This window comes from Mobula hypostoma, chromosome 11 (assembly GCF_963921235.1).
Source record: "Mobula hypostoma chromosome 11, sMobHyp1.1, whole genome shotgun sequence".
Taxonomy (NCBI): Eukaryota; Metazoa; Chordata; class Chondrichthyes; order Myliobatiformes; family Myliobatidae; genus Mobula; species Mobula hypostoma.
The window spans coordinates 36,886,801-36,913,549 of NC_086107.1; the positions used below are offsets into that span (position 1 = coordinate 36,886,801).

The 26,749-nt window shown below is 41.2% G+C and overlaps 1 protein-coding gene and 1 long non-coding RNA gene across 3 annotated transcripts in view; one reads left to right on the forward strand and one right to left on the reverse strand.

The window, feature by feature from the left end:
- Positions 1-13,947, forward strand: part of syt19 (synaptotagmin XIX) — a 49,182-nt gene extending 35,235 nt beyond the window's left edge. Inside the window, exon 7 of the mRNA XM_063061825.1 lies at positions 11,080-13,947. Coding sequence (XP_062917895.1) covers positions 11,080-11,387 — 308 coding nt within the window. The 3' untranslated portion in view covers positions 11,388-13,947. The remainder of the gene's footprint in view (positions 1-11,079) is intronic.
- Positions 9,476-26,137, reverse strand: LOC134353653 (uncharacterized). Of its 2 annotated transcripts, XR_010019646.1 has the most exons (4): positions 26,028-26,137; positions 15,026-15,098; positions 9,855-9,931; positions 9,476-9,765 (listed from the first exon to the last, which is right to left on the reverse strand). It is a non-coding gene; the product is annotated as an uncharacterized LOC134353653 (long non-coding RNA). The 2 variants fall into 2 exon arrangements; XR_010019647.1 differs by lacking the exon at positions 15,026-15,098.
- Positions 26,138-26,749: the final 612 nt, after the last annotated feature.

Sequence of the window (26,749 nt, forward strand, 5' to 3'; positions counted from 1 at the left end):
TACAAATATAAAACCAAAATAATTGATTGCATTAGGTATTCACTCCTTCAAGTCAGTATTTAGAAGATGCACCTTTGGCAGCAATTACAGCCTTGAGTCTGTGTGTGTAGATCTTGGTCAGCTTTGCACATCTGGACACTGCAAATTTTCCCCATTATTCTTGACAAAACTGCTCAAACTCTATCAGATTGCATGGGAATTATGAGTGAACAGCCCTTTTTCAAGACCAGCCACAAATTCTCAATTGGATTAAGGCCTGGACTCTGACTTGGCCACTCCAGGACATTAATTTTGTCGTTATTAAGCCATTCCTGTGTAGCTTTGGCTTTGTGCTTGGGGTCGTTGTCTTGCTGGAAAACAAATCTCCCAAGTTGCAGTTCTTTTGCAGACAGCATCAAGGTTTCCTCCAGAACTTCCCTGTATTTTGCTGTATTCATTTTACCCTCTACCTTCACAAGCCTTCCAGAGCCTGCTGCAGTGAAGCATCCCCACAGCATGATACAGCCGCCACCATGCTTCACAGTAGAGATGGTGTGTTTTTGATGATGTGCGGTGTTCGGTTTATGTCAAACGTAGCGTTTAGTTTGATGGCCAGAAAGCTCAATTTTGGTTTCATTAGACCATAGAGCTTTCTTCCAGCTGACTTCAGAGTCTCCCACATGCCTTTTGGCAAACACTAGCCGAGATTTCATGTGAAGTTTTTTCAACATTGGCTTCGACAGGTGAATTACCTGGGCAACAGTTGTTGTATGCACAGTCTCTCCCATCTCAGCCACTGAAGCTTGTGACTTCTCTAGAGTTGTCCTGGGTTTCTTGGTGGCCTCTCTCACTAGTCCCCTTCTTGCACGGTCACTCAGTTTTTGAGTACTGTCTGCTCTTGGCAGATTTACAGCTGTGCCATATTCTTTCCATTTCTTGATGATTGACCTAAACTGTCCTCCAAGGGATATTCAGTTACTTGGAAATTTTCTTGTATCCATCTCCCGACTTGTGCTTTTCAATAACCTTTTCATGGAATTGCTTGGAGTGTTCTTTCATCTTCATGGTGCTGTTTTTGTTAGGATACTGGCTCACCAGCAGTTGGACCTTCTAGATGCAGGTATATTTTACTACTATCAATTGAAACACCTTGACTGCACATGGGAGCTGGAATGGTCACGCTTTCCTAAAAGGTGGAAAGCTAAGTCAATATTTAATAGCGACTCAAAAGTAGCAATTAAATTGCGTGACACTTTTGGAAAACTTCAAGTGGGGCATCAGATGTCTCTTTCTAATACTTCTATTAGACACTGTACTTTATTCCATGATATAGGAAGCTGTTGGCTATATTGGACAGGTCCTTACCCAACACCAAACTCCCAAAATAGACATCCTATTCCAGGTTCTCTCAGGTGAAGAGATTAGCAGCTGTAGAAAGAATTTAAGGATGTGCTCTAAGCCTCCTTGAAGTGCAACATCCCCATTGACTCCTGGGAATCTCTGGTCTATAACTGCTTAAAGTGGGGAAGAAAACATTTGGGATGGTATCAGGAACCTTGAGACGGTGCATTAGGAGCACACAAGCCCACGTGTATGAGGAAGAAGGAGTGGACTGCTTCACAAACCTCCAACCTTCCCACTCCTGTCTATGTTATGTCTAACAGCTCTGTTTATGGAAGGGTTTGGAATTTGGCTTTTATATTGGCCTCAATATCCTCAATCTTAAGATTGTCAAAAAAAGAAAAAGAACAGCAGCATTGCTAGGATAAGATCTGATTGAATATTAAGTAGATCCAAGATAATTATAAATATTGAATAAAGTTACACACACACATTAGAGCAAAATGATTAGACTGAAAGAACAGTGTCAGACTGATCACATGAGGAGCAAACTCATGAACAGTAATCATCACTTAGGTTAGTCTCCTGGGCAGGTTTGAGTATAAAATCTTAAGACCTAGTTTGATGACCTAAATAATATTTTTAGATGGTTTTGTAAGCGTACTCAACATAGTGATTATAGCACAGAACTAGGTAACTAGAGTGACAAGTTATAAAACAAATTCATATAAAGTTTACAGTTTGTAAATCAGGACCAATAAATAACAGGTGAGTGATGACGGATTCGTGTGAATTGTTCACTACTATTCTTAAAGAACATTGATCTGGCCATCCACCCAAGTTGAGCGATATTTGTTATATTCAGCCACAGGATGTGGGCTTTGCAGACTGAGCCAGCATTTAATTCTCCAGCCCGAATTGCCCTTGAGAAAATAATGAACTGCCTTCTTCAACAGCTTCAATCCTTGAGGCGTGGGTATTCCCCACAATGCTGTCAGGGAAAGATGCAATGATGAAGGGCAGATGGTGGTAGCCTGGAGAACAGCTTCTGTGTGGTGGTGTGCCCATGCTTTTGCTGCCCGTGACCCTGCTGATAGTAGTTGTGGCTATGGTAGATACTGTCTAGGGAGGCTTGGAGAGTTGCTGCAGGTGGTACAAGGCTGCTGTACGGTGGGTCCAGGTGGAGTGAGTGAATGGTAGGAAATGGGGTGCCTATCAGCAGGACTGCAGGTCCTGAATGGTGCCGAGCTTCTTGAATGTTGTGAAAGCTGCACTCATTCAGCCTACGTGTGACAGCACTGCTTGGGTGACTTTAAAATCTGTTCTACTTGAGGGGAAAGGTGTGGGATGAGCAGAGGGTGCAGGGAAGAGGATTGGACAATAAATACTTATTGTCTCTGCCTCCCAGACCCAAGAGGAAATAAGAAAATACATTTTCATTTCTGTTTATCTTCTGAAAATGGTTTCTCCCTTGGGTTGACTTGAAGAGGAACATATGAAGGCAATGAAATGGAACAGTATGGGCATGGGCAGTTTAGTGTGGAATGACATGTAAAACAATTTCTTCGGAATCAGTCAATCTGACACATTCCTATTCCATTGAGTTGTGCAGCGCAGAAAGAAATCATTCAGATTGTTGAGCTTGGCCCTTCAAACTGCTGTTTTCACACGTTTATTTTATTCCCTTTTGAAAGTTACTTTCAAATTTGTTTCCAGAATTTTTGTAGTCAGTGCATTCCAGGTCAGAGTAAAAATAAGTCCCTTCTCATCTTCTCTGAGGCCCTTCTGCTAATTATTTTAAATACGTGTTCCCTGGCCCTTGATGCTTTTGCCCGTGGAAACAATTGCTTCTTACTCACTCATTCAAAAGCCTTAAAGATTTTGCATGCCTCAACTGCAGCTTCACAGAACTATCTCTGTTGCTGGAAAAAAATGCTTCATTAATTTTGTCACCCCTACTTTGTTATTAAGACAGAACCTAAGACACTCATCATAAAATCATTGAACCCATTTTCCGGCAAATATTGACAGTCCTAGAACTAAGGGTTTTTTTCTATTTGGCTCTTCTATGCATATGAACATTTGTTGAAGATATGGAAAATGATATGTATGAAGGGTCTTGAACAGCTTCTACAAATATTATTAGTACAGTTCACTATCACTCATTGTAACTTGTTTGTCCAGGTTAACAAATGTTAAAGTATACTTACACAGTTCAAATCTAATTTTTTGAGAAGCGAAAGATTCAATCATTGCTTTAAAAAAGGGAAACGAATGGTTGAGAGAGAAAAAATAAATTGAATCTTTAATGGAAAGAGCTGGGTCCAGGACAGGTTCTCTGAAATAGTAACACCCATGAATTTAAAGTTGCTAACCCCCTCCACCTCTGATCCTCCGATGAGGACTGGCTCATGAAACTTTGGATTCCTCCTCCTGAAGTCAATATTCAGCTCCTCGGTCTTGCTGACATTGAGTAAGAGGTTATTGTTATGGCACCACTCAGCCAGGTTTTCAGTCACCCTCCTATATGTTGATTCATCACCACCTTTGAAATGGCCTATAACAATGGTGTTGTCAGCAAACGTGAATGTGGCTTTGGAGCAGTGCTTAGCCACACAGTCATAAGTGAAAAGCGAGTAGAGCAGGAGACTTAAGCACACAGCCTCGTTTTGCAGCTGTGCTGATGGACATTGTGGAGGAGATGTTGTTGCCAATATAAATTGACTGGATCTGCAAGTGAGGAAATCGAGGATCCGGTTGCAGAAGGAGGCATTGATGCCAAGGTCTTAAAGCTTATTGATCGGTTTTGAGGATATGACAATATTGAATGCTGAACTGTAGTCAATAAAGAACATCCTGATGTATGCATCCTTGCTGTCCAGATGCTGAAGGGTTGAGGAAGGAGCAAATGAGATGGCATCTGCTATGGACCTATAGCTCCAGTAGGCTAATTGGAATAGATCCAAGTTGCTTCTCAGGAAGGAATAGATATGTCATCACTAACCTCTCAAAACCTTTCATCACTGTGGATGCAAGTGCTACTGGGTGATAGTCATTGAGGCAAGTCACCATGTTCTTCTTAGACACCGGTATAACTGAAGCCTGCTTGAAGCAGGTGGTTACCTCAGACTGCCAAAGTGAGAGGTTAAAGACCTCATTGAACTCTCCAGCCAGTCGATCAGCACAGATTTTTAGTACTTGACTGGGTCCCCCGTCTGGGCCAGATGCTTTTCATGGGTTCACCCTCCTGAAGATTGCTCACGCATCATCCTCAGAGACTGTAATTACAGGATCACTGGGGGCTGTGGGAACTTGTGATGGTTCCTTCATGGTTCGATGGTCAGAGTGAGCATAGAAGGTATTGAGCTCATCTGGAAGTGAAGCCCTGTTGTTGCTTATGTCATGATTTAACCTAATAGAGGTGATAGCATTCAAGCCCTGCCACAGCTGTTGAGCCCCTGGTGATTCAAGTTTAGTCTGGAATTGCCATTTCACCTGTGAGATGGCTTTCTGGAGATCATACCTGAACCTCTTGTAACTTCCTTGGTCACCAGACTTGAATGCCTCTCATCCACTCTCAGCAGATTGCAGATCTTGTGGTTCATCCAGCGCTTCTGGTTTGGAAAGACTCTGAATGAATTTGTGCAGTCAGACTTGTCTACAACGGTTTTAATGAAGTCCATGACAACCATGGTGTATTCATTCAGATCCACAGATGAGTACTTGAACATGGCCCAGTCCATCAACTCAAAGCAATCCTGTAGCCCCTCCTCTACCTCCCATGACCACCTCTTTGTTGCCCGAATTTCTGGAGCTTTGCTCTTTAGCCTCTGCCTGTATGCAGGCATGAGAAGAACAGCCAGGTGATCCAAGTTCCCAGAATGCAGTCTGGGCATGAAATGGTAGGCACTCCTTTTCTTAGTATAACAGTGGTCTCGTGTGTTGGGACCTCTGATGCTATGAGTTATATGCTGATGGTAATTGGGCAGCATTTTCTTCAAACAAACCTGTTGGCATGGACTGTTTATTGTTTGGAGACAACATCATGAAGTATCTCAGGTGCTCGATTATAGTCAACTGTGGTATGTAAACTGCAGTCAGGGTTATGGAGGAGAACACCCTAGGTAATTAGAATAGATGACATTTGACCGTTAGGTGTTCAAGGTCAGGGGGACGTGAGTTCGACAAAACTGCCACATCAGAGCACACCAAGAGCACCACACCTCCAGCTTTTCCCTTTTCTGAATCAGCAGTTTAGTCCATTCTATACATTGAGAAGCCGTCAGTTCTGATGGCTCTTTCTGTTATGCTTGAAGAAAGCCATGCCTCTCTGACATAGAATACAACAATCTCTCATTTCCTCCAATAGAGCAATTTTGTCCTCAAGTCCTCAGTTTTGTTTTCCAGCAACTGCACATTTGCTAACGAGGTGCAAGACAGAAGGGGCCTCATCCCTCTGCATTTTAGCCTGGCTTGGAATCCCCTCCCCACCACTCCTGCCTCGCCTCTGGTCATGGCGATGAACCTTCATCTGCTTGAAGGTGCAGTACCTGTTTCGTCGACCAAGCCCTTCGGATGATTGTGCAATCTATAGTTCATCAAGCCAACTTAAAAGTACATTACTTTTAAGTTGGCTTGATGAACTATAGATTGCACAATCATCCGAATGCAGTGAGAGTAATTCAATAGAGGTACGACTAATAATGGGTATTGTATGTGTACATTGCTTAAAGGAAAATTAGATTCTACACATTGCAGTGAGAGTAATTCAATGGAGGTACTGTATATTTCATAAGAGGTATTGTACGTGGCCTGCAGAACATCGCCGTGGTTCCTACCATCTTGCAAGCATAATTCCATGGTGCTATATTTTTATTGTAAGTGGTTGGTAAATATCAAGTGGAGGCAAAGTAAGTATAGAGACAGGAATAAGTACAGGAGCAACAAAAACCAGTCATATTGCAATATCTGCTGAACATTACTCCTACACAGCTCACCCACCCTCACCAGTGAATCATAATTGAGAAAGACCAGGTTGCTGCGTGAGCCAATTTGGCATTGTAGTGACAACTTCAGAAACTAGCCAAAACATTGCTGTGTTGAGCAACGTGGGAATAGACGGCAGATACAATATTAAGGAATCGCCAATAACAAGATTAGTTGGTGAGATCACTTTAGCTAAAATATGATAAGTGTTTGTGGCAACGATAGGACAGAAAATCATTGTCCTCAAGGTATGTGGATATCATTATTTGCCTGTTGGAGTGATAGAGCAGCATTTAGCTGTTCCAGAAATATCCTCCCCACTGTTCAGTGAGGTCATGTCTCGTGTGTGAACTAACCACATAAAGCTGCCTTTCCACATACAGTATGTTGTATTACTTCTGTTTAGCAAAATGGATTAGTCTCTCATCTCAGAAGCCTGGGGAACACTAAAACATAATTCAATGGATTACATGATTAATTGTTCGCAGAAAATATACGTATTGTCTGAATGCTTTAAGTAACTTGCAGACGAGGAACTCAACAGGCTTCACAAGGTCAGAGCTCAACAGAGCACGGCTGATCTTTCCCATCCTGGATTTACAGGCCTCCACATCAGGCCAGGCCACAGCTGATGACATCACAATGCTTCAAAAGCCAGCAGGCTGAAGTTACAGCCTGCCCTTTATGACCAATGTTAAGCACACTACTCATCTCCTTTTCAAAAGACAGAAGAACATTATTTATGGATATGTACACACAAGAGTTTTGGACCAGAGTGATCTTAGTCTGTGTCTTTAGATGTTAATTGTTCATCCCTTCAGGATTCATCAGAAATTCAGCTTGCTGTTCCCTCCTCCCCTTTAGCTTCTTCGTGTCCAACAACTTTAATCACTACAAGGACAATTTGGGGAATTTATATTCAGCTCATTATTTCCCTATTTTCCACTTCTTGGAGAAATATAACTGCTTCTTTGCCCACATTTTGATCGGTATCTCATGGGCACTGTCAAATTCAAAACCATTTTCTGATGCTCAGTTACAGAAGACAACCAACAACTAATTCCTCTACAGGTTAACTGGTTTCTTGACGATATGAACAACAGGCGTTGTGTCCCCTTCCAAGATGAGAACCCATCTGGATGCAAGGGAAAGTGGCAAACTGACAGTGTGATAGAAAGGAAGGATATTTAACAGGTGTCTTTCCACAGGGCTAGGACTCAAAACTTACTTTTTCTAATGCATGTTAATGATATACATTATATGCAAATAAAGATATTTTATCATGTGGGGATGTGATAAAGGTATTTGCAGATGATACAAAAACTGGCCATGTGGTTGACAGTGATAAGGAAAGCTTTAGACAGCAAGAAGATATGGATGGTCAGTTGAGCATAAAAGCAAGTAGATTTCAATTCAGAGAGATAAGATGTAATACGTACATTTGGGGACGCAAGAAAACATATGATAAATGGAAGGATATTGAGAGATGTGGAAGAGAAAATGGGATTTAGAGTGTACAGGTCCTTGAAAGTTGCAAGGCAGGTCAAAACAATGTTCAGCGAGATATAGGATGCTTTCCTTTGAATTATAGGTTCATAGACATACAACATGGAAACACAATCTTTGGCCCAAAAAAACTGAATGCATGCTTCTAGAATCCTTATTTATCTCATCTGGTAATCTTGTCTGATTCCAATTTACTGCTCTTGTCTGTCTTGTCTTTGCTGCTCTTACTTGTCTTGTTCGTGCTCTGGTAATTATATCCACTGCTTTTGTCTGTGTTGTAAAAGACTCTCCTTCCGCCTTGTACCTGGCACTCTTGCCTGCCTTGTATTTGGTTCGCTCACCTGGTGCTTTCTTCTGTATCTTATCTGATGCTCTCACCATCTTCAACAGTTTCCTCCAGAGTTTCATCTGTCATGACAGTAGAAAGATCACAGTCCCGCTGGGTTCATTCCTACCTCTTTGTCCTCAGCTAAGAAATTCCAACCTCATAGCACAGTCATTTCAAATTGCACAATTATATCCAGTGTAGTTGGTATCTTGATCCATGATAACAAGAGGTATTTCTGTGACAAAATGTACCATGTTAATTAACACATGTATTGGATAACTTTGGTTTCCGTTTTACATTGAATGGGGCTAATTGTTCTCTTCATTTGCAATAATGTTCAATTGCTGCTTTGTTAAGGGACTTGTGCCACTGATTTCAGTTATTGAATACTGAGAGGTAAAGTCCAGCTTGATATCTAATCATGAATCATAATTTCTGTTCTGTAGGTATTCATTATTTAGCGATTGTTTTCAGAGCCGAGAGGTAATGTTGCAGCTACATAGGACCCTGGTCAGACCCCATTTGGAGTACTGCGCTCGGTTCTGGTCGCCTCACTACAGGAAGGATATGGAAACCATAGAAAGGTTGCAGAGGAGATTTACAAGGATGTTGCCTGGATTGGGGAGCATGCCTTATGAAAACAGGTCGAGTGAACTCGGCCTTTTCTCCTTGGAGCGACGGAGGATGAGAGGTGACCTGATAGAGGTGTACAAGATAATGACAGGCATTGATTGTGTGGATAGTCAGAGGCTTTTCCCCAGGTCTAAAATGGTTGCCACAAGAGGACACAGGTTTAAGGTGCTGGGGAGTAGGTACAGAGAAGATGTCAGGGGTAAGTTTTTTACACAGAGAGTGGTGAGTGCGTGGAATGGGCTGCCGGCAACGGAGGTGGAGGTGGATACGATAGGGTCTTTCCAGAGACTTTTGGATAGGTACATGGAGCTCAGAAAAATAGAGGGCTATGGGTAATCCCAGAAATTTCTAAGGTAGGGATATGTTTGGCACAACTTTGTGGGCCAAAGGGCCTGTATTGTGCTGTAGGTTTTCTATGTTTCTAGAGCTAACAAAGATGAAGGTACCTGTTAAAATTTCATGTTCCTCTTGGTATAGTGCAAAGGTCAGACATTAAAATCTTGATTAAGTAATGAAAGCAGACTTGCATTTATAAAGTGCTACTCAGATTCCCTTTAGGATTTCCCGAAGCATTTTTTAGCCAGTGAAGTACTGATGTCGTGTAACCTCTGAGTAATGGAAGTGGAGCTGAAGAAATAGGTTTATTCACCAAGGAAATCCTTCCCGTCCATTAATGATGTGATTAATTGCCATTTCAAAGAGATGCTAGGTTTATCATAGTAATGTGTGTTTGAGAGTGATATCTGAAGTGCTTTTCAATGTAATGTAATGTAGTTCTCAAGATTTGGTGACCGATAATTCAAACTGCAAAGGATTTACTTCATTCATTTAGTGATTGTTTCTTTACTTCTCACTGTAAAAATGTGTGAAATTAATTACTGAGTTAGCAAAGCAAGCATGTGACATGGGACATGGGGGAAAGGTTGTGTTCCCACATGGCCAGGTAAGGTCACGTTGGTCTTGATTCTTGTGATGCATGTAGTGTATTGACCCTGAAAGAGCAAAGAAAAAATAACCCAAATAAGTAAAAGAAGAACATCCTAAGTGGAATTTGACTAGAATTAACTGCTTACCTACTCACCCATTATACTACGCTGGTGAACACCAGGTATGAGAAAGCTGATGATTATCAGAAGTCTCTGTGAGGTTGTATTGGAACTGAAAGGCAACAATACGTAAAGGTATGAGAGGATACCACTGCTGTGTTACTGAAGAAAGCTTCTACAGAGAAATCAGAAGTAGTTTTCCCAATTAAGGAGATATGAACATCTTCTCACAAATATTAAAGGAAGTTTTGGCCAAACAAAACATTTACCAAAAGAAAAATGAACCTAAAAACTATGATAAAAATAATTATTTTGAACATTAAAAAATGATTAGTAAATCATAATGGTGGCAGTGAGCCAAATATGGAGACAGGAGACAGAATAAAGAAATGTGTGACAATTGTAGCAAGACAGAAGAAACTACTATTTACTTTTTACAAATGCTTTAATTATTCTCTCCTATTTTGACCAATTATCATTTAATCTGTTCTGCCTTCAACTATTTCATAGAACTTCATAATCTTTCTGCCTATCCTCCTTTCTCTTATTTTCACTTAACTTTTTCCTGATTCAAATGGATGGTCTACAACCTGAGGCGGCTTCCCTGTCCATGATTGCCTTTTCACCTGCAAAGTTCTGACAACGTTTTCCTTCTTATCCTTCTTTCAAGATTTCTACCATCTACAGTACTTTGCCTCTGATTTTAAACTCACTTTCACCTTGCCTTCTTCCTGTAGGGATCTGGCAGCCTTCAAAATCTGCCCTTGTCTATATACTCAGTCACTCACTCACTCCCACATTCTTGGGTTCAAAACCCACTTCCACTCACTCTGCTGCAAGTATAGGCTTTAGTCCGCTATCGGGAAAAATAGAGTTCGGTGTGTCGAGGCTAGGCTATCTCCTTCTTTGTGTCATGTAAACTTTTGATTGAATGCAGTCTTGTCACAGGCATTGGGTTATTTTGAACTGTACGTGTGCAAGTTGTGATTGTCCAACACATGTGTATTTGTTTAAATTTGAAAAATACTGTAGATTAGCCAGACTAAATCTTTAGCTATTTTTAACTAGCTCTGCTTTTAGAATCCAAATCATTCCAACAGAAGCATCTTATTTCTGAAAAATATTCATTACACTTGTGGGTAACCAATATTATGAATTATAAATTAGAATACAAATACCATACCAATAGTGAGGATGCAATCAGCTCCAGTTTTTGTTATGTATTACTTTAAATCCCACTTTGACTCTTTTTCCATTTAGATATTTACACAAGAGTAGATTTTTACATCAATCGACACAAGATGAAGCACCAGAAAACAGCAGCAAAACCAAAGTCTGGAATAACTGTATTTAATGAGGTAATATGTTTCACTGTATCAGACACTGTTATTAATCAGTCCATGATTATAACTTCTGTGTATGAAATTTCACTTGCCAACGACAGCAGAAAGCAGCTTTTGGGCCGTGCGTACATAGGGAGGAAGGGGTCCAAAGAGAATGATCACTGGCAGAACATGTTGCAGTCGTTGCGGCAACCTGTGTCAGAGTGGCATCCGCTTTTAATCTAAGCGCATCCTCTAAGCAGTGCCAATTGCCATCTCTTGGAGACAGCAGCAACGTGGCAGTGGATATCTAAAGCACTGTATTCTCTTGCAACCATGCTGTGTGGAATTTATAATTCTGGATGAACCCTGCTTCAGTTGAAGTGTTCTCAAATTTTCATAAAAGCTGAAGGAATTGGAAGATTAATTTTGAATAACAGAACAAGATAGAAGATTGAGATTATAATGGCATTTGCAATAATTAATAATGGCACGAGGACATTCCAGCATTCTCCCCACACATTATTGGAGCTGGTTATTGCAGTTTGCTGGGCCAGCCCAAAGCACATATAAAGCAAAAGCAGAAAAGCCTCCTATCTATTATGTTACTAATGGAACCTCAGCATTTCACAATTTGTAATTAGGTTTTACGAATACAATTTAGTGAAGCAAAGATGTCAATTTAAAATCAAATTTAAATATTTTCTTATCTATGAAATCAAATTACAATATTCAAATTTTACTATTGTTAAGGCAAGTAGTTAGTTACTAAAGTTGTAGGAATTAAGTACATCTTTTATAAAATGTGCCCATGGTGAAAGCTGATAAAATACATTTTTTATAAAGGTCAACTTTGTTAAATTAATGCAAAACTCATCAAGAATGTCTACTCCAAAGAGGTTGCACCTGAAGTGTTTCAGCTGTGCTTTAGTTGCGAGAAGTTAATTCTCCTAACATCCTGAATGGAACTTTCCATTGTTGAAAAAGTTCAATAAAATTGCTAACCAGTCTTTTTGTGCTTCCTCCTTTGCTAAAGATGCTATGGCTGTTTGTTTTCTGCATTCCCTGAAATAGTTTGAATGCTCATTTATTTGTTTGGAGTCATACATCTTTGGAAAAAAATCCTCAAAAATAGCTACAGAAATTATTTGGAGTTTGGGGCTTCCATTTGTAAGAAATTAGTACCTTAAAATGCAAAGCAACACACACAAAATGCTGGAGGAGCTCAGGCAGCACCTATGGAAAAGAGTAAATAGTCGACGTTTCGGGCCAAGTCACTTCTTCCGAAACGGAAGGGTCTCAGCGTAAAACGTCGACTATTTACTCTTTTCCATAGGTGCTGCCTGACCTGCTGAGTACCTCCAGCATTTTATGTGCATTGCTTTGGATTTCCAGCATCTCCAGACTTTCTCACGTTTGTGATACATTATAATGCAGTTTAAAATTGTATTCATTTTTATTCAGAATATTTGATTTCCCAGCTGAATAAGCTAATGGTGCACAATTTACTGAAGAAAACATTTTTGCACTGGGGAATGAAGATTGGTTCCCTTTCCTTATTTTCCAGTGCCAATTAATCTTATTCCACGAATTGCTGGAGTTGAAAATTCATAAGGGAGCACTGATTTCAATACACTAGACTTCCTGAAACAATGGGTTAACAGTGATTCACTTTAACTAATTAAATTAAAGAGATAGAATGAAAGCAAATAACTGACAAAGCAAAACACTAATTTAGCGTTAACATGGCTACAGGAAGTAAAATAAAGAAATATTAAATTATAACAGACTTCAAAAAAGAAAACTCATTTTAAACTTCTGTGATTAATTGATGGCTTTGGCCCAGGTGTTCATGGTAATTCATATCCTTGCCGTGATTTAATGGAATCTTTGTGCGGATTAAACCTACATGTGTCAGAAAATTCTGTTCCAAAGTAATAATGTAGTTTTCAGCAATGTTTTTCCTCAAAGATACCGTATATATAGAAAAAACAGCAAACATTAAAACCTTAATGCATTGTAAAGTGCTTGGAATGGTCCACAAACTCTGCCTGATCTCACTGATTTCTCACCTAATCCCACCGTTGCCCTGCCATTTTATAATCTTAATCTCCTGCCACTTTCCTATAAATGTTGAACTGATTTGATATTTACAATGACACCTCTGGTATTACCTGTTAAATTCCAAAATAATGCATGAAATAGAGCAATATTGCTGCTCAAATATTCACAGGTTGTGTAGAGAGTGATGCCATTTATTTTATCCCAATGGTTCAGTCACTAAATCCAACATAGTCTGTGAAAGTGGGTAAATTATCGCAGGGTTGGATCACTCTGTATTGAATCAGTGAATGATAACGTCACTGCTGTCTGCTCAGCTCTAAAGGAAAATAAACTATGAAGGAAAGTAAACTAACAGCAAGGCTGCCTGACTGAATGCATGCACATGAATATTGGTTTTTGGATTGATTGTTGCTGTAATTCTTACAATGATTAGTTAACATTACCACAGATCATTTCCACACTCTGATATATATCAGCTGCTCAGATGAAGGTCCTGGTGGGCATCCATTGTCTAATTCCAACAATGAATTAGTAGATTCAAGAGAGCAGGAACGGAGCTATTTTTAAAATGTGTGAACCCTACAGCTGACTTTACTCTCAGTTCTTGTGAAGCTCACTTCAAATTCATGTTTAAAACTCGGGAGTTCTGCACTTATATTCATCTCTGTAACTTGAGAACAATAAGAATTTAATGTATTAATTTTAAAAATGTAAGAAATTGCAATAAAAGTAACAATCATGTGAAAGCAATTGAATGTTGTTATTTTGCATTGTTAATTGTTACAGAAGTTACAGAATAATTGAATTATAGAAAGTGAGGGGACACTACAAGACCATTCAGTCTATGCCAGACAAAAATTGTACTGTTTATGTTACTACCACTTTCCCACCTTTGGTCCACAGCACCTAATATTTTCACGGTCAGAAATAAAGATGACTTTAAAAATGCCACATACTTCATTCACAATGCTTACATTTTTAAAGCATTGTACTTTGTTTAGAGAATTGTATGTATGAAAATTTTGGACCTTGTGTAAGACCCAATTTAAATTGCAGGAACAGCTTCAAAGTAATGAGTCTGGTTTGCAGCAGGCCAAACAAAACTGCAGAAAGTGATTAATTTTCCATTGGTTGCCAGGTGGCAACAGGACAGCAGACATGTTTGTTTCTGGGGTAAAGCAGCTGAAACTTCATTAACACTTCGTATCTATCAAAAAATCTTTTAAACGTGTTAATAGATCATCAAATACTTTTGCTGCCAAGACGGAAGAGAAACGATCTAGCCTTTTGATGGTGTGATTTACAAGGTGTACCTATTTACTTCTGGAAGAAAATATTTGAACTATATAAACATTTAGTAATCAGTCCCAAGGTGATCTTATTTTCAATTCATTCCTTGGTGCACTGTAGTTCATTGTTTTCATTACCAAGAATGTGAACGGTCTGGTTTGTGAGGTCTGGTACGTGAACAGATGGATCTGTTTGGGATGGGGTAGACTGACTACAAGCCTCGGTAATGGTACTGAGGCCAGGAATCCTGGGATTGACCAAGAGGAAAGCCAGAAACCATGGAAACATGACTGCTGATAGCCTAATGTCATTGGTAAGTCAGATAATTACGTCCCGTTGATACAGGAAGATGTTCATTCCCAATCATTGACTCAGCACTCACTGCCTTAGCAAAATCCTCAACAATGCACCCTGTAGAGGAGCAAGGTTTTACTAACAGCAGTCTCTGAACTTCCATTTAGATGTAGGTATTGTGGAGCAGATCTTGTCAGAGCAGTCCACAGTCCCCAGTCCCCGATGCCTGTACTTACCGAGCCCAGATGTCAAGGACCAAACCCAGCGGGTCTTCACAATTCAAAGGTGGTAGAAAATAGAGGGGGGCAGCTAATGAACAAAAAATGATTTTAAATAAAGCAATTTGTTTTGTATGTTTTTCCTTCCTTTTTGCCTTACACTTTAATCTGGGTCAGAGATCCTGTACCAAGTCTGACCCAGCTCAAGGCCTGGAGGGCAAGGGAACCCAAGCAAGACCAGGCAAGACAACTGGCGGCGAATCAAACCGGCAGATCTGTTCTTCCATTTAGATGTTTGGAAATACCAGCAGAAGCCAGCAAGATCCAACTCAAAGTACTGTTCTGTTTCACAAACGAGCTTCACCACTCAACAGTGTCACAGCAGGTTCCAGACTACTCTGCTTTAGGAGGTGCTGGGTGGGGAATGAATAAAAGGAAACGTTGGAGATACAGTACAGCCAACATATTATTGCTAATTTTCACTGCTAACAAGAGTCAGAATTAACATCATAGTCTTCAACAGGCTTATTCAGGAAGTTCGAAGGCATGGGATCCAGGGAAGTTTGGCCAGGTGGATTCAGAATTGGCTTGCCTGCAGAAGGCAGAGGGTGGTGGTGGAGGGAGTGCATTCAGATTGGAGGATTGTGACTAGTGGTGTCCCACAAGGATCCATTCTGGGACCTCTACTTTTCGTGATTTTTATTAACAACCTGGATGTGGGGGTAGAAGGGTGGGTTGGCAAGTTTGCAGACGACACAAAGGTTGGTGGTGTTGTAGATAGTGTAGAGGATTGTCAAAGATTGCAGAGAGACATTGATAGGATGCAGAAGTGGGCTGAGAAGTGGCAGATGGAGTTCAGCCAGGAGAAGTCTGAGGTGGTACACTTTGGAAGGACAAACTCCAAGGCAGATACAAAGTAAATGGCAGGATACTTGGTAGTGTGGAGGAGCAGAGGGATCTCAGGGTACATGTCCACAGATCCCTGAAAGTTGCCTCACAGGTGGATAGGGTAGTTAAGAAAGCTTATGGGGTGTTAGCTTTCATAAGTCGAGGGATAGAGTTTAAGAGTCGCGATGTAATGATGCAGCTCTATAAAACTCTGGTTAGGCCACACTTGGAGTACTGTGTCCAGTTCTGGTCACCTCACTATAGGAAGGATGTGGAAGCATTGGAAAGGGTACAGAGGAGATTTACCAGGATGCTGCCTGGTTTAGAAAGTATGCATTATGATCAGAGATTAAGGGAGCTAGGGCTTTACTCTTTGGAGAGAAGGAGGATGAGAGGAGACATGATAGTGGTGTACAAGATAATAAGAGGAATAGATGGAGTGGATAGCCAGCGCCTCTTCCCCAGGGCACCACTGCTCAATACAAGAGGACATGGCTTTAAGGTAAGGGGTGGGAAGTTCAAGGGGGATATTAGAGGAAGGTGTTTTACTCAGAGAGTGGTTAGTGCGTGGAATGCACTGCCTGAGTCAGTGGTGGAGGCAGGTACACTAGTGATGTTTAAAGGACTACTAGACAGGTATATGGAGGAATCTAAGGTGGGGGCTTATATGGGAGGCAGGGTTTGAGGGTCGGCACAACATTGTGGGCCGAAGGGCCTGTACTGTGCTGTACTATTCTATGTTCTATGTTCTATGTTAACACCTGCTTGAAGCAACTTAACATTTCACACAAAAAGGACACAGGGATCAGTGCCGGGCCCTCACTTCTGTTGCATACATTATCAATCTGGTTGTGAATTTCAGAGATATGATTAATTTGCAGAGGACACACAGGTTCACCGTGTTGTGGATAGTGAAAAAAGTAGTTGTTAGCTACAGAACAATATTGATCAGCTGATAACAGAGAAATGGCAGATTGAATTTGAAGTTCTAGGTTCAAATTTCAAAGTAAATTTAATACCAATGTACATATATGTTACCATATACTAGGGTGAGATTCATTTTCTTGCTGGTATTTACAGGAATAGAAATACAATAGAATTTTATAAAAGAACTATACATATACAGACATAGACTGTCAAACAACCAATGTGAAACAGACATACTTTACAGATAAAAATAATACTGAAAACATGAGTTGTAAAGAGTCTTTGAAACTGAGCCTGTACATGATACAATCTATGACAGGTGACTGAGTGGTTAAGGAGCCTGATGGTTGTAGGGTGATAACTATTCCTGAACCTGGTGGTGTGGCACCTAAGACCTCTGTAGCTCCTGCCTGATTGTAGTAGCAAGAAGGGGGCCTGGCCTGGATGGTGGGTTGTTCAATGGTGGATGCTGCTTTCTTGTGGCAGCACTCCACGTAAATGTGCTCAGAAGTGGGGAGGTTTTGCCTGTGATGGACTGAGCTGCATCCACCTCCTTCTGTAGCCTTTTCTCTTCCTCAGCATTGGTGTTTCCACACCAGGCCATTTTGCAACCGGTTAGGATATTCTCCACTTTGCATCTGTGAAAGTTTGTCGAAGTTTTTAGTGATATGCTGAACCTACACAAACTTCAAAGAAATTAACACTGCTGTTGTGCCTTCTTTGTGATGATGCTTGCGTGCTGGTCCTAATGAGGACAAGTTTTTCCTCCTGTAGACATAATTAGCTCTTTGGTTTTGCTGGCATTGAGTGAGAGGCTGTTGTTGTGGCACTATTCAATTAGATTTTTGTTCTCCCTCCTACAGTACAGTGCAAAATCCTTGGGCGCATATGTATAGCTGGGATGCCTAATACTTTTCCACTGTACCGTACATCAACGTGGAGCAGGGAGCAGAGTTTGTAAATCAGGCGGGAGCAAAGGATGTTGGGAATGGTGAGGGTGGAGCACCGTGGGAGGGGTGAGGGACAGGTGAGCACTCCGGGAGGGGTGAGGGACAGGTGAGCACCACGGGAGGGGTGAGGGACAGGTGGCAGAGAAGACGTGCTGGTGGTGGGGGATGGCACGGGTGCAGACACCAGGCAAGATCACTTCATTCCAAACAATCGGTTTATTGATCATTGCGTGAGGGGTCAGGTATTGGTTTAGAAACAGGGATGTGGGGGAGTTAGAGGTCAAGCCAAAGTCTAGGCCTCCTCTATAAGTTCCCGTTCGAAGGCCGGTCATGTGGATGGGCGATGAAGAAGGTCTGGAGCTGAAGCTTCCACTCCACACCCGAAGGCTAGTTAGTGGCCTAGAGGTGTGACAAAGGACATCTATGGATGTCCAACAGGCAGGTGCTGTGGACAAGGACCAGTAAGGATGAGGGCTGGGGGCCCACTGGGTCAAAGAGTCCCAGCAGGTTGGTGGGTCCTGGAATCAGGTGTCTATGCAAGCAGGAGTCAGGAGAGCCAGAGACATCCTAGGTACATAAGTCGGCAAGTCTGGAGTTCAAGCCCTGAAGTTTAGCGTCCCTTTATCAGCTAGTGCTGGGGTCGACACTGAAGGTCAATCTGAAGTCTGGAAGCAGAAGCCCAGTGGCTGAATCCCTGGGTCTATGAGTCTGGTCTACTGGGGAATCAGAGGCCCTTCATCCTCAAGTCCACTGGAGGCTGGAGGTTCGCTGGCCTGTCCTGAGATTGGAGGACTGTCTGTGTGTATGAGTGAGGGAGGAAATGGCTTGTTTTGCTGTTGTGTTTTGTTGCTTGTTGTGTTCTGTATTACTATGCTCTGTGTTGCTCTACCAAACATTGTGGGCATGCTACTTTGGCAGCAGAGTGTGTGGTCTCCAGTAAAACCTTAGGTTGTGTTGGTTGTTAATGCAAATGCCACATTTCACTGTATGTTTCAATGTTTGTTTGATAAATAAGTGAATCTGAAGGTAGAAGGTGTATACGAGGGAGGAGCAGAGTTATTGCATGATATTTGTGGAATTCAATGGGAACTCAGCAGGTTATAATTTGATGAGGTACTGTTCCTTGCCCTTATAAAGAGCCTCATTGAACAATGTGGTAGGCTGAGAACAGAACAGAGGAGGGGGTGTGGGATGGAGAGTAAAACAAACTATTTTGCCCTACAGTTGATGTCAACTGAAAATGCAATTTGCACATAATACTTTTACATAGAAATTAGGTGCAGGAGTAGGCCATTCGGCCCTTCGAGCCTGCACCGCCATTTATTATGATCATGGCTGATCATCCAACTCAGAACCCCGCCCCAGCCTTCCCTCCATACCCCCTGACCCCTGTAGCCACAAGGGCCATAACTAACTCCCTCTTAAACATAGCCAATGAACTGGCCTCAACAGTTTCCTGTGGCAGAGAATTCCACAGATTCACCACTCTCTGTGTGAAGAAGTTTTTCCTAATCTCGGTCCTAAAAGGCTTCCCCCCTATCCTCAAACTGTGACCTTTTGAAGGTTCTTCACTGTTTTCTTTGCATCAGATCAACTGGCGGCATCTTTAGTCTCTTGAAGTAATTCAGTGTTCAATCAAATTTAATACAAATGTAAGCAACACACATCAAAGTTGCTGGTGAACGCAGCAGGCCAAGCAGCATCTATAGGAAACGTCGACTGCGCCTCTTCCTATAGATGCTGCTTGGCCTGCTGCGTTCACCAGCAACTTTGATGTGTGTTGCTTGAATTTCCAGCATCTGCAGAATTCCTGTTGTTTGCGTTTAATACAAATGTAATCGCTTGCTCACTCTAAACCTGGGCTCAAGTAAACTCATGCCACCCTATTCCTAACTTGCACCAACAGATTTTGACGCATCTTTCCAGTCTTCGTTGACCTACAGTAGTTGAAGATTCCTTGATGCTCCCAAATTAAAAATCTCACCTTTACATATAACGTACCCATGAGTTTGCCTCCAACCTGTGGCCTGAAACCTCTCAAGCCTACATTCCCTCCATAATCTGACTCCTGCCTCTTTTGCAGGCCTCCATTCCCTGCTGCATTAGTCCTCAGCTTTGTTAGCCACTGATATTTTGTGTTGAGAAATTACATCAAAACATTTCAAAATCAATCATTTTTCACAGCATTCCATTGTCAGTAATCTATCAATCCAATATGTACAACTGAAACGTAACTTGTGGAATAGAACTCCACTCTGCCATTGTGCAGAAAATATATTACAGGGCGCGGCCTGCCCTCAGCTACGTTTGCAGATGCCTCATGCAGTAATACTTACATACACTAGGTGGAAGTATCTTCCATTTTAGTTACACAGGCAAGAGTCACTGCAACAGAGCAAAGGCACACTTTGGCCCTGCAACTACTATGTAGGAACCTAACCCCAAAACATAAATGTGTGAATTAAAATCACATTATATTATATTCAAAGCAGTTAATTCCTTTATTTAAGTACCTGAGGTACATAGAAACAAGAGCATATTATTTGCCACCTTAAGCAGCTTTGATTGCCACTAATCTGGACCTGTTATAGAAACATAGAAACATAGAAAATAGGTGCAGGAGTAGGCCATTCGGCCCTTCGAGCCTGCACCACCATTTATTATGATCATGGCTGATCATCCAACTCAGAACCCTGCCCCAGCCTTCCCTCCATACCCCCTGACCCCCGTAGCCACAAGGGTCATATCTAACTCCCTCTTAAATATAGCCAATGAACTGGCCTCAACTGTTTCCTGTGGCAGAGAATTCCACAGATTCACCACTCTCTGTGTGAAGAAGTTTTTCCTAATCTCGGTCCTAAAAGGCTTCCCCTCTATCCTCAAACTGTGGCCCCTCGTTCTGGACTTCCCTAACATCGGGAACAATCTTCCTGCATCTAGCCTGTCCAATCCCTTTAGGACCTTATACGTTTCAATCAGATCCCCCCTCAATCTTCTAAATTCCAACGAGTACAAGCCCAGTTCATCCAGTCTTTCTTCATATGAAAGTCCTGCCATCCCAGGAATCAATCTGGTGAACCTTCTTTGTACTCCCTCTATGGCAAGGATGTCTTTCCTCAGATTAGGGGACCAAAACTGCACACAATACTCCAGGTGTGGTCTCACCAAGGCCTTGTACAACTGCAGTAGTACCTCCCTGCTCCTGTACTCGAATCCTCTCGCTATAAATGCCAGCATACCATTCGCCTTTTTCACCGCCTGCTGTACCTGCATGCCCACTTTCAATAACTGGTGTATAATGACACCCAGGTCTCGTTGCACCTCCCCTTTTCCTAATCGGCCACCATTCAGATAATAATCTGTTTTCCTATTTTTGCCACCAAAGTGGATAACTTCACATTTATCCACATTAAATTGCATCTGCCATGAATTTGCCCACTCACCCAATCTATCCAAGTCACCCTGCATCCTCTTAGCATCCTCCTCACAGCTAACACTGCCACCCAGCTTCATGTCATCCGCAAACTTGGAGATGCTGCATTTAATTCCCTCATCCAAGTCATTAATATATATTGTAAGCAACTGGGGTGCCAGCACTGAGCCTTGCGGTACCCCACTAGTCACCACCTGCCATTCTGAAAAGGTCCCGTTTATTCCCACTCTTTGCTTCCTGTCTGCTAACCAATTCTCCACCCACACCAATACCTTACCCCCAATACCGTGTGCTTTAAGTTTGCACACTAATCTCCTGTGTGGGACCTTGTCAAAAGCCTTTTGAAAATCCAAATATACCACATCCACTGGTTCTCCCCTATCCACTCTACTAGTTACATCCTCAAAAAATTCTATGAGATTCGTCAGACATGATTTTCCTTTCACAAATCCATGCTGACTTTGTCCGATCATTTCACCGCTTTCCAAATGTGCTGTTATCACATCCTTGATAACTGACTCCAGCAGTTTCCCCACCACCGACGTTAGGCTAACTGGCCTATAATTCCCCGGTTTCTCTCTCCCTCCTTTTTTAAATAGTGGAGTTACATTAGCCACCCTCCAATCCTCAGGAACTAGTCCAGAATCTAACGAGTTTTGAAAAATTATCACTAATGCATCCACTATTTCTTGGGCTACTTCCTTAAGCACTCTAGGATGCAGACCATCTGGCCCTGGGGATTTATCTGCCTTCAATCCCTTCAATTTACCTAACACCACTTCCCTACTAACATGTATTTCGCTCAGTTCCTCCATCTCACTGGACCCTCTGTCCCCTACTATTTCTGGAAGATTATTTATGTCCTCCTTAGTGAAGACAGAACCAAAGTAATTATTCAATTGGTCTGCCATGTCCTTGCTCCCCATAATCAATTCACCTGTTTCTGTCTGCAGGGGACCTACATTTGTCTTTACCAGTCTTTTCCTTTTTACATATCTATAAAAGCTTTTACAGTCCGTTTTTATGTTCCCTGCCAGTTTTCTCTCATAATCTTTTTTCCAACTCCAAAACATAAAAGAAATCAAAAGAAAAACCGAGGAGAGCTGGGGTAACTGGTGTACATTTTGCTTTTACTTTTAGCAAGCCACATCTTCCATTCACATACTTTTACATATAACCCGCAATGAATTATGTAAGCAACAAAGACTGCTTAATCAAATAATATATTTATAATATTACTCAAATATTACTGAACTATTAAATACACAGCACTCTTCCCTGCTTAGCTATTAACTGCACCTCACTATAGAATTAATCTCAACTCAAATATATAACATATTGCTCTCTAATCATCTATATATACAAACGTACATATACACACACATATATACACTCACACACAGTATACTATATATCATACAACTATTATATAGACATCCACAGTGTGGTAAATTTTAAATTGTCCCATTCAGGCCTAAAGATTAAATCACTGTAGAGGATTTCTTACTCTTGTGGGATAACGTAGGGAGGTCACTTTGCTTGGGAGCTGAGACTGTGGCTGTGCAATAATCTCAGATTTCAGGCCTTCCTCCATTCTGGTTGTAGGAGTTCACTCTGGGACTGCAGGAAGTGGTTCTGAGAGGTCTGAATACCTTTCTTCTGGATGTGTTGGTATCCCGCACAGTGCGTGGCAAGCTACACAATCTGCTGATCTACCCTTTGAACTGGGATTTCTGCTGCACATTCCAGCCATTATTGGTTGCTATGTAGACTTAAGACAGTCTGCTGTCTTTTCTGGTTTCCCTTTGGATCATCTCTGCCATAATAGGGAGGCTTTCAATTTGCCTCAGGGAAAATACGTCAAGAGGAATGTCCTCTTTTGTAAATTTTTCAGGTGCATCAGTAAACACATCACTGACAATGCTCAAACAATTTCTAAGCTGAAATGGACTCCCCTTCCTTTTGATTTGGCTTATGAAACCTAAAGCATTCTGCAATCAACAATGGTTTCAGTTCTAAATGTTCCTGCGTTTCATTCATAATATCATCAAAGCTAATTTTGGCTGATTTGGTTGGAGCAGTCAGATTTTTAAACAAAGTGTGTTCTCTTCCACCTATTGTACTCAGCAAAAGTGGCACTCATTTCTCATTGGCTATTTTATTTGCTTCAAAATACTGCTCAATTCACACAGTATACATCACCCAGTTATCTTCTGTGTAATTGAATACATCTATCTTTTTGATATAGTTAGCCATTTCTACTTTCTAATTATTTATTATTATCGCCTGGTAATCACTATTTCATTCGCTTTCTGCCTTTTTTTTACTCAGCCATCTCTGTTCCCTTCTTCCAAAGAAAAAAATGTACTGCACTATCTTTTTAACTCAAGTGAATTGCTGCACTTCAACAGGTAGTTATTCGACCTGGTTTCACTTTAAAACTTACTCATTGCCACTGTTATGTTTTGTAACTCCAAAACATAAAACAAATTGACCGAAAAATACAGAGCTGGGAATAATTTGTGTACGTTTACTTTACTTTAGTGAGGCACGCATTTATGGTATGGTGGCATAATGACATATGCCAATCACGTACTTTTACATAAAACCCATAATGAATTATGTATCAACAAAGAATGCTTAATCAAACAATATATTTGCAATATTTTTTAATAGGCATCCGTTAGTCTCGTGAGACCATGGATATGCGCCTTGGAAGGTTTCCAGGGTGCAGGCCTGGGCAAGGTTTTATGGAAGACCGGCAGTTGCCCATTCTTCACGTCTCCCCTCTCCACGCCACCGATGTTGTCCAAGAGAAGGGCACGAGGGCCGATACAGCTTGGCACCATTGTCATCACAGAGCAATGTGTGGTTAAGTGCCTTGCTCAAGGACACAACACGCTGCCTCAGCTGAGGCTCGAACTCGCAACCTTCAGATCATAGACCAACGCCTTAACCACTTGGCCATGCGCCAACAATTACTGCAATATTTGCAATATTACTGAAATATTAAGTACACAGCAGAACTGTGGTAGCAAGTCTATCTGTCCATTCTTGGTTCCTACTCCTTGTTACTCTTCAGTAGCAAAAATCTATTTATCTCACTGTGTATGGTTTCAGTTTGACAACCATTCATATGAAAAGTAACACACACAAAATGCTGGAAGAACACAGTAAGTCAGGCAGCATCTATAAACAGTCAACATTTTGAGCTGAGACCCTTTGTACCCTATGCCATTTTGTGACGGTGCATATATCTGCAAGCTTTCTGACTCTTAACGTACTTTCATAGAACAGCAAATAACAGCTCATCAAATCTGTGGAACTCTTTAGGATTTTAAGCACCAATGCCAAATTCCCTCTAAAGAGAACCCACTCACCTTACAACAATAATCTACCATCGCTAAAAATATGCCAGTAAAATTCTTTTATACCTTATCTAAATCATTTAAATTCTACTAAAATGTAGAACTTGGGGCTGTACAGCATTAGAACAGAACGAGATTTGACATAGCTACCTTCTGCTCACTGTTTGTAAACACCATAATCATTATTACTTCCTTAGCTAATTTTGCTCAAGCTGCCGTAACGTTCTTAGCTCTCTATTCTTGAATGCATTTTAGAATCGCCCATTTATCCAGTATTATATCTCCCCATTCTTCCTGCCAAAGTATATCACCACACACTTCTGTGCGCAGAATGGCATTTGCTGCTGTCTGTTCCATGCCCCAGCTGTCCCATAAACTCTTGGGAACCATTGCTATCTTGTTTGTTAGTTATGTCTCTCCTCTTGCTGTGAAATGGGGACACCTCTTTTTCCCTTATTAGGGAGAGAGAGAGAGCCTGTGGTATGTCGAATTACCGGGTGTGTGAGTAGACTTTGTGGTACTGCAAATCTGTGTCTTTATTGATGCCTTGCGACAAGTTTGACTGCTTGGTGGTGAGCACCAATGCTTTGTTGCTGGTGGGGGAGGTGGGGATCATTGCCTTTCTGCTGCTAGTGCGTGGGACGGGCTTTGGGGTTCTAATGTTTAACTGTCATTCATTCTTTGGGGCACTCCTCTGTTTTTATGGATGCTTGCGAAGAAAAAGAATTTCAGAATGTATATTGTATACATTTCTCTGACATTAAATGTACCTATTGAACCTACCTGTTCTTTGTTGTTTACTCCAGAACCAAGTTTCTTACCAGTTACAAAATAGTTCCATCGCTAATGACGAGGCATTGCCCCATGACAAGCATGGTATCAGGCACTGAACTTACCGAGTGTTTGACTCAGGCAGCAATGGGTAAGGCCCATTCCCCATATCCCTACATTTATTCAGTTACCTTCCAATTTGTTAAATGGGATATTTAGAAAAGATAGATGAAGTTTTAAAAAGAAGAAATAGTGTATTAAATCAAAGAAACCAAAATGTGCTTTAAACATTAAATTGGTTTCTTCTTTGCCAATAGCTTGGCTATGTAGTCATATGATGAAATCTACCCATTGGAGTTTGATGTGAGCTGAGTGAGTTATGTCTAAATTTATAAACTGAAGTCAGTCATATGGATTTAACTGTCAACCTTGTGATTATATTGTTTTATATAATAAATATACTGAAAATGAGAAAATTGGTCCACTGAAAGAAAATGTTCAGACCTCAATTTCATCTCATAGGCCTGTGTTAGCCTACTTTTTGGTCACGAAGTGGCTCTCTGCAATCAGTAGTTTTACTAATGATGTGGAAAGTGCATGTCAGTAGCTTGGGAAACTGCCTTCCACCATAAAATTAACAAATCCAGTAAAGAGCATATGTTCCAGCTCAGCAGAAAACTAACCTTTCAACTGATGCCAGCAGTCCACAAATCCATCTTTTTTTTGGTTTTGAAGCCTTTATTTATACATTGTATGAATAAATCATCTTTGATTCAATACCATGTCAGGTGCGATGCCAATGCTATTGTGAGGCCGAGCCCAGCACCCTGTAAAATATTAACCTCATGTGTAGACTCTGGCCTTCAGAGCCAAGTTTTTGATTGCGTTGTGAGCACTCAGTGACCCTGACAGAGTTGATCAGTTTGAACCAGTCGAACACGCTGGCAAATGTTCATCACCTATTCGTGCAGAATTGTAGTACAATTCATGTGAGATACACAAGCAACATAAAAGTAAATGGATCCACTTTACTCACTAACAGAGCCTCATCTATAATGTTGAATTCTCTGTGGTTTTGTGCTTTGTTCTTAGCATGTGCATTTCGGGAGAATTTTTAACGTTGAATTATTGATAAAATCATGCCCCTTGAAGCAATTCCATTCAACACTTTAATTCTTCTGAATTTCAAGAGCATATCTACTGAAGCTCAAAGTCACTGCTCTTTTTTGCTGTCCACAAGAGCCAAACAGGGTGGGGTTGCATCTGAATTTTGGACACAGCAACCAGCTGCAGTTTACGTTCCCTGCCCCCACTGAGGGTAATGCACCTGCAGGTCTCTGGCACCATCTTCAAACTCCTGAACTATGTCAGATTAAATATGTTCAAAGAGCTTGGTGAACGCCGA